Below are 8972 nucleotides of genomic sequence, written 5' to 3' on the forward strand. Positions count from 1 at the left end.
GTATGCGATATTTGACTGGTAGCCAGCATGACATGGGCATGAATTAAAACAATATTAAATTAAAAGATTAAACTTAACTTACATCATTTTTACACAGAAACCTCTTCAGCGTCAGCAAGGTCGACCACATGGTACATGACCTCTGTAAACACAAACATGGATAGACATCATATTAAAAAAGAAGACAATCATACAACTTTAAAATATATTTTGACTCCAAGCTTCTTTACAACAACATCTAACGTTAGTTTATCTTAAACTTAAAGTGAAGCTGGCTTGGTTACTAAACAGAATAAAGCTATTAAAACAGGCTTGCAAAATAAGCAGCATCTATCAGAACTTACCTACAGCAATGAGCTTTTAAACAACAGAAATCGTCTAAGGTTATCGTTTAAAATAGCAGAAAGAGCCATTTGCTACAGTTAGCTGAACATCTCCAACACAAGTAATCTTGCCGTTTTATTTTTAAAGTTTTAAACATCGAATTGATTCGTTTATCAGGCATTTTGCATGTTACTTTGCTCACTGAAAAACCGCATGTTCAAGTTCCTAACGTTACTGTGTACAGTGTATAACTTACTCTTAATGTTTCCTGTGTGTGCTTTAAATTAAAACACTTCTCGCATAAAGACAAAAATAATCACAGTGAAGAACAAAATAGGAACAAATATGGAACAGATCTGCGCGATGTAAAGGAATGAAAGTCAAACTTACCTCAGCCGTACTGTTTAGCATGAAAACGAGTCAGTAGCGGTTTGAAAAATGCCGTTGATCCTGATTGGTGGGAATGACTGGGTGGGTGCAGGTGCATTCTGGGAATTTGAGTCTTTTGCCCTGGCGTTGGTACTGCTTTAGCATGCTGCTGTAGATGTATTTTGACTACAATTTCCAAGTTGCATTGGATGTTTTTTTTTTTTTCATTATTTTGAATCCTCTGCTGGCACTTTATGTACTTTTTATAATCTGCGTTTTCACACTGATTTGTTCTTTATACTTTATCAATAATAAAAATATTAAATATTTTTATAAAATGTATAACGTTTACAAAACATGTTTAGTTGACAAACATGTTGACAGTTATTTTGAGTGATGCTCAGATTTTCTTAAATAAAAAAAACCTTTATCAATTAAATTACATTAGCATAATAATACATGTATTTAGTAAACACACTTGTAGATATATAATGTTTTTATGTTATGTGCTGCCTTGAACCCCCCACCCAGCTTTGAAAACAGAGACAGCAACTCTGTCATTAACCCTTCACACCTCACAACCAGCACTCCTTACAACCAGCTGTGAGGATTCCTAGAAACTTCCACCAGTATACATCCATATACACAAGGTTTATGGATGTTTCACGAGTTTACTTCTGAGTATTACGTTTCCAAGCACTCTGCCTCATTTATCTGGCAAACCTAAAGTTTAGCAGGGATTTCCCATCCGTATTTGTCTGGATACAGCTCTTTTCATGCAGTGTATAGCCTACATTTTATTATTCTAACGTATTTTATGAAAGTACTCTGATATGCAACTAAAAATACACTTATTTTATAGTGTACTGTATAAAGTGTACAGAAGTCACACTTCTAATGAAGTGAGATCCTAGTATGCTAAAAAAGTAAATTAACAATTAATTTCCAAAAAATATACTTCCCATAAGTATATTGAATTGTCACTCTAAGTATGTCAAATTTAATACACTTAAAAAAAATAAACTTCTATACAATTTAAAATACATTGACAACAAAGTACACTTTCAAAAAGTACATTTAAAAAATATTTTAATTACTGGTAAATTAGTATACTTATTTTTTGGACTCTTAAGTTGAACTTAATTACATCTTTTTTAAGTATACTTTCAAAAAGTACATTTAAAAGATAATTGAATTACTGGTAAATTCATTATACTTATTTTTTGGACTCTTAAGTTGAACTTAATTACATATTTTTTGAAGTATACCTTCAAAAAGTACATTTAAAAGATAATTGAATTACTGGTAAATTAGTATACTTATTTTTTGGACTCTTAAGTTGAACTTAATTACATATTTTTTGAAGTATACTTTCAAAAAGTACATTTAAAAGATAATTGAATTACTGGTAAATTAGTATACTTATTTTTTGGACTGTTAAGTTGAACTTAATTATATCTTTTTGGAAGTATACTTTTAAAAAGTACATATTAAATACTCTTTAAATTAAGTACAACAAGTAGAAGCATACTTGTTTTATACTTCATGTACTTCAATCATATTTCTAATACACTAAAGTATACTACTTTTTTACCTGGGACGAGATTATGGGCGTAGTATCCCTTCTAGCAACAACGAGAGGTTTTCGTAAACCGGTAAACGAAAAGTCCCTTTCCCACTTGCAAATTTCAGATGAGCCTCAACACAAAAAAATGTGCTTAAAATTGTAATAAAGATTTATTTCGTAAAACACATATTTATAGCACATAGCCTACATTGTACTATATGCAAAAACATTAAAAGTATTCTGCATTTCTTTACTTTTACAAATTAACACACTTTTTTAATTATAATCTACAGCTAAGTTGGTTGAAATGGAAGTTGAATAATAGGTTAGAAAAGAGAACATAATAAGCTGAGTCCTAAAAAGCACTTATAATGTTGATTTTTGCTTCCCTTTCACACACAAATCCTTCTGTGTGTTCCTTATTAATTCCATGGGTCAAGATGCCACACTGATTATCCTCGTTATCCTCTAGGTCTCCATCCTGAATGAAGTAAAATCGAAAAAAAAATTTGTCAATTATTTCATTGATTATTTAAGTAAATATAAATATAAATACAAATAAAAAACAGTCCTAGAAGCTAAAAAGTTTTTCAAAGATCTAACACCTTTTAAAACTTCAAATATTTCACACTTACATGCTAAAATAATAACTCACACTCACGTGCTAAAACACTCATAAACCACATACCATACTTCCTGTTTCCACAAACATTTCCCACAAGAATTACTCTGCTATGTTAAACCATCATCAACATAATCCATGTTAAACCAAATTTTTGGTAATTGTCTGTTTAAGAACAGCATTTTACAGGGCTGGCTTTAATTATTTTATAAAAAAAAAAAAAAATTATATTGTGTTAATTACCATCAATTTATTAGCACTGTCTCCAGATCCATCTAAAGATCCTGAGACCCAAAATTGCTTTCCATTGACTCTGGACTGCAACCAGACCTACACACACGCACACACACGCACGCACACACACACACACACACCCACACACACAACATGTATAATACAATTTACATACAATACAAAAAATTTAAATAACCAGCACACAGACTGAGACTTTACTGTATGGCTCAGCATTACTTCCAAAGTATAGGTGTGTTGAGCAATCTAACGAAAAACCTTCTAAAAAACACTTACGCCTCGAAAACCCTGGGTTATTTTTCAATACAGTTGAGATTATTTTGGGTCAATTTACCATGTGTGATTGTGTATTTATTGTGTAACCTACAGGAGCCATTGTGGTTTTACTGACACCAAAATCAATGCAGCCAATCCACCTCTCAGCAAAACCTATAAAGTTGATGGATTGCTATAAAAATAATTTTCAGTATGAACTAATATTTGGGTTAAAAGCTATGACTGAGCATTACCTTCTTTAAGCTACAATCTGTAACTTTTGCCTCTCTATCTCCATCTCTGTTTGAAACATAAAAATGCAGTTATTTGTAGAGTTATTTTCTGTGTGGATGAATTTAATGCGATCATCACTGCATTAAATCGGATCTCTCATTTTACATTGACATGCTAGTCAGAAGTAAATCCAAAAGTCATATATCCAAAAATGAAAGTAATCTGCCGCGTTTGTTCTGACTAAATGAAAACACGAACATGTCAACTTAAATCACATTGCTATTCATACCTGTTCGGGAAACTGCATTTAATCACTTCAGATTTTGAAAAGCCCTGTTGATAACTCATTTAGCACAAGCTCTGTCACATTCCCTTTTTGACTGGGAGGTTCGCAGTGTGAGCTGTCATTGTTTTAGCAACAGTTGATTCCCGGATATAAGAATAGGCTATTAAATGGACATGCATGGTATTCCCCATGATGATCGTCGCTTAAAACTTTACAGATTAAATGATGCCATCTAGATGACAAGTTTAAATTCGAAACAACTGCTTAACTATACAAGGCCGGGACCTCTTCTTTCAGTTTTCAGATATGGCGATATGACGCAACAACGAAAACAGAAAAGACCGATCAAATTACCAAACATTATTAGCGTGTCGTTGTGAGTCGGTAAGGAGGCTGTTTTAAGCACTGTTCATTACTTGCTCAATTATTAATTGGGTTATTTATTTTTACCTCTCAAAATTTACAGATTGCAGCTTTAGCTTCTACAATAAGCATCTGTGTTTTATATATATATATATATATATATATATATATATATATATATATATATAAAATAATAATAAAGAAAGCATTATCCCATGCACATTTTTTATGTATTGTACCTTAAATATAACTGGCCAATAAAAACATTTACTTGTTAACTCCTACATAAGCAGAATGGATGCAAAATTAAATCAGTTTAGCTATAGGAGCATCTAGTGTTCAGGAGAGAGAAAAATAGCTACTATACCTTGTTTTTCCATGTTATGTTGACTAGGCTGGCATTCCTCTGTTCACAGAATCTAATAGCTGCACCACAGTCACTTTGGTCCCTCCAGAACAAATAGAACACATTGTCATGAAGTTGCCATCCTTCTGAAATGTGACAAAGAACAAGTTATTGTAAACCTGATAGTTCTCTTCGTTTGTGTCTTCCTCACAACATTTTCAGCCGTGATGACTGTATTCACAATAGCATTTTTTAGTTTTTAGCTGTCAAGAACCAAAGAACGCATGCTTATTTAAATAATCACTGAAATCATGAAACATTTGTGTTTTAATAGCATCTGCTCTGACAGCACAGCTGTTTATCTGAATAAAAAAAAATTTGTTCTGTTATGATAAACAATTTACAATTACTAAAACAAATTTTTTGAAACCGTTGCCCACTTTCTCAAAACCTTAAACACATAACCAAATTTTCAAATTACATTTACAGAACCTCTGACTCTACTGGCAAAATCAATCACCTCAAAATCATTTACTCTGTGCTAAAAATCAAACAATGCTTTCAGGACACAGCTAGTCAATATATAAAACCATCCTGATCTCACAAGAACTCGTACATATTTTACGAATTGGCTAATTCATATGAATTCATACAAAGTTAACTGTGCAAAAACGCATGATACTTATGAAAAAAAAAAAAATGAAACCCAACCCCTTACCCCGTACCTAACCCCATTGTCACAGGGGTCAAAGCAAATCGTACAAAAACTTACAAACGTGGTCATATGAATTAATACGAATTAGACAACTCATAAAATGTGTACGAATTCTCGTGAGATAGCATTGATAAAACACTACAGATCGTAGACACAACATCAAAAAATTAAAAACACGGCATCCAGGACATCTGGTTACAGAAAAACACATTTTTTAAACCATCACTCATTTTCTTAAAACCTTAAACACAAATCCAAATTTTAAAACAAACTTAACAGAAACCCAAATTGAACAATTCCTTCAAAATCATTTCATCTGTGCTCAAAATCAAACTAAGCTTTCAAATCATACACACATACATCTATAATATAAAACACAAGAGAGCAACTACCTTAAAAAATAGAACAGAAAAATACTTGTTTATTGTATATAACGACACACTTGACAAATACTGTTGAAAATCTCTGTTACTGTAATCACAAGTTTACTTCAGTGAATATAGTGAATACTTTACTGTAATTACTGCAAGTTATACGTTTTCTATACAGAACTTGTATTTTGTAAAACGTCAGCAATCCAACTGCATCGTCTCTGGTGTCCTGTTCTTCCTCATACTCTTCATCTGCCTCTCAGATTGTTTCCAATCCAAACAATTGGTAAAAGATACCAAAAAAGTGTGTACAATTTTGAGTTGTTGTGTTTACTCCATGATAACAGTGTTGTAGTTGTTTTCAACTTTTACCTGTGTTTAGCATTTATAAAACAAGTGCATTGCAGTGTAAAATGTGTGTTTTAGTGAGATGTTTGTGTTTAGAGTTTTGCAAAAAAAGTGCATGATTTAACAAATGGGTTTAGGCCACTATGAATTTGGTTCGGAGATTGGGGTTAGTGTGTTAGCAATTCAGAAAAACTGTAAAATGTAGACAGCTCAAACATGCATTTTAGTCTGGGACTACAAGACCTGTCCAGGAAACCGCCCCAGCTAGTGTTTAAGTATTGTAAGTAATAGTAAGTTTTGAATATCTATATATGCAGCACCAACCCTGTATAACGAAATTATGTCTTCTCTGTGACACTGACACGTTTATGCGTGAACATGTCACTTATTTCTGTTTATGTGTCACTGTCACATATTTGTTACTCAACTGTTTTGTCCTATTTTCAAACCATTGACGTAGGATGTTACTTTAAGTATTGGTTTATAGCTTTTATTCATGATTTATTTTTTATATTTTATGATTTTTAAACTATTGTCGCCTGGCATTAGGGTAAGAGTTGGGTTTGGGTAAGGATGTCATTTTATGTAAATCTAATCCTAAACTGAAGCGACAATGGTAATAAAATAGAACAAAACAGTTGAGTACCAAATACGTGACAGTGACACATAAACAGAAATACGTGACATGTTCACGCAAAAAGGTGGGAAAACGTGTCAGTGTCACGGAAAAGACTCACAAAATTACGTGACTATAGGTATGTAATTTTGTGATAATGGTTTGGCAGGGCTTGCATATTGTTAACATTTTTATTTCATTTCATTTTTTAACTAAAAATCCCAAATATCAAAGAAAACTCTTAATGAAAAGCATGTTACAGTATTCAAAAATTTACAAAAACAAAACCATCCAATCAAGTCAGTGAGAAATTCATTCTGTCTCAGCATTTCTGTGTCTAGGTCTAAAAACAAGCCTTCATGCACATTACAGACAGCTTTGCAACTAAACAGAGCATTAACTCTCTTGCCAACACACCACACCAGTCACACCACACGCCAACTGCTTTACCTCTGCTCTTCTTTATACTCTTCCTCCTCATTCACCACCACTTCCTCATACTCCTCCTCTGCCTCTTAGATTGTTTCCATTCATTGTTTGTATAAACAAACAACACACCTGTACACTTTAAGCTAATTTATAATGTGCACAATTGGTAAAAACATCATTCGAAAAAAATTGAATTTTAAGTTGTTGTGTTTCTCGATGGTAAATGTGTTTATCTTTTGCCATCTGTCATTAGCATTTTGCAACACAAGTATATCACAGTGTGAAATGTGTTTGAAAAGCTTTGAATAGTTAACAGGTTGCCTTAAAATTTTGAGTTAATTTAACTTAAAAATATTTAAAACGTTGTGTCGACTAATATATATATATATATATATATATATATATATATATATATATATATATATATATATATATATATATATATATATATATATATATATATATATATATATATATATATATATATATATATATATAAGTTTAATTAACTCAAAGTTTAAGGCATCCAGTTAACTTACTTTTTGATGCTGAACCAACTTTTTATTTTTTACAGTGTGCAATGCTCTACCCTACGTAACCATACCCAAGTTATTTTAACTTACTATTATTTATCTTGACTAGAGATAAGTTGTTATAACTATAGATAAGTTGTGATAACTCAAAAGTCAACTTCATTGAGTTGTAGCAACTCATCCCTTGTCAAGACAAATAATAGTAAGCTGACATGATTTGAAAATCTTAAGTTGATTCAACAAAAAAATTAAGGCAGCAAAGATTTTTTACAGTGTGTGTTTTGTCTGGGTATTCAAAAATGTGTTAAAATAAACCTTGATCATTTGCTCTCTGCCCATTAGCCACTTGTCTCAGATGTGCCTCTTTGTTTATAGAGTCTGAAAAGTAAGAACATGATTGAATGCTAAGACATCAGCAATGGACTTGTTTTACCAGTTTGTTACTTAGGACCCTATATAAATAAAAAATGTTGTGCATTGGTTAATTTGTTGCAGTGCCCTGAAACTTACAATTCATTCCTGTGATGGCAAGTATGATCATTAAGATCAGAATATTCACAGCAAAAAGCAAAACGACTAATTTCTGCCACCTTTGTTCTGTTAAAACAAAGATTAAAAGATTAGTGGAGAAGAACTAGATAGGCACATTCTTTTGATCTCTTTGTTCGCCCATCTTCTGCTATCTTACCTGAAATCAATGCTGTGTGCGTATTGTATTGAGGGGCTGCAGTGGGTGGCTGGTTCAGACACTGATAAATATCCTCAGTTTTTATAGCTTCACTTCTTTGCATCCCTTCACTCTCTTCATATTCATTTGCAGACACAGAAACCCTTCGCTGCAGCTCCATCACACTTGTTCGGAGACAACTAAAGTATGACACCATATATGATGATGTGGTTGGTTATTCTCTGTTTTAATAGAAAGAGGAAGCAGTGGGAGGAGCTAGAACTATAAGTTGATGATCAGGGGAAAAATGAATCTTACGCAATCGGCAAATTATTGAATAAAGCAAAAAATACTGTGGAAAATGATAGGCTGTCATTATGCTTTTTGTGCACATGCACTCTAAAAAAGTGCTTTGTTATTTTCAACCCAGTATTGGGTCAAATAGGGATGAGCCCAGCCCCTTGGGTTGTAATTTAACCTTGGTTGTTTTAACCCAAAATGCTGGGTTGTTTTAACCCATTAGATCAAAATGTACAACAGCTGAGCTCTTCCCTATTTGACCCAATGCTGGGTTGAAAATAACCCAGCCTTTTTTAGAAGTGCTTACAGTGCTTATAATAAATACGTTTTTTTTCCAGTATGTGTATTGCTTGGTTCAGGGGCGGAGCCAGATAT

General features: G+C 32.5%; 1 protein-coding gene across 2 annotated transcripts; it reads right to left on the minus strand.

Annotated features, from left to right (window-relative positions):
- Positions 1-2312: 2312 nt before the first annotated feature.
- LOC135748808 (uncharacterized) lies at positions 2313-8522 on the minus strand. 2 transcript variants are annotated; one of them, XM_065267106.2, is made up of 6 exons: positions 8319-8522; positions 8141-8227; positions 7946-8008; positions 4640-4764; positions 3126-3212; positions 2319-2741 (listed from the first exon to the last, which is right to left on the minus strand). In XM_065267106.2, the coding sequence occupies exons 1-6, from the start codon at positions 8512-8514 to the stop codon at positions 2616-2618; spliced, it is 684 nt and encodes a 227-aa protein (XP_065123178.1). In that variant the 5' UTR covers positions 8515-8522; the 3' UTR covers positions 2319-2615. The 2 variants fall into 2 exon arrangements, with proteins under 2 accessions (XP_065123179.1, XP_065123178.1); XM_065267107.2 differs by lacking the exon at positions 3126-3212 and having other exon boundaries at positions 2313-2741.
- Between the last annotated feature and the right edge of the window lie 450 nt (positions 8523-8972).

The sequence above is a fragment of the Paramisgurnus dabryanus genome, chromosome 5 (assembly GCF_030506205.2).
Source record: "Paramisgurnus dabryanus chromosome 5, PD_genome_1.1, whole genome shotgun sequence".
Taxonomy (NCBI): domain Eukaryota; kingdom Metazoa; phylum Chordata; class Actinopteri; order Cypriniformes; family Cobitidae; genus Paramisgurnus; species Paramisgurnus dabryanus.

Bases quoted from the DNA above. Each gene is read 5' to 3' on its own strand.
- LOC135748808 (XM_065267106.2), bottom strand. From the start codon at position 8,514: ATGGTGTCATACTTTAGTTGTCTCCGAACAAGTGTGATGGAGCTGCAG. The intron at 8,009-8,140 runs GTAAGTTTCAGG...CTTACTTTTCAG, and splicing joins TGCCATCACAGGAATGAATT to ACTCTATAAACAAAGAGGCA. The intron at 3,213-4,639 runs GTATAGTAGCTA...GCGTGTGTGTAG, and splicing joins ACATAACATGGAAAAACAAG to GTCTGGTTGCAGTCCAGAGT.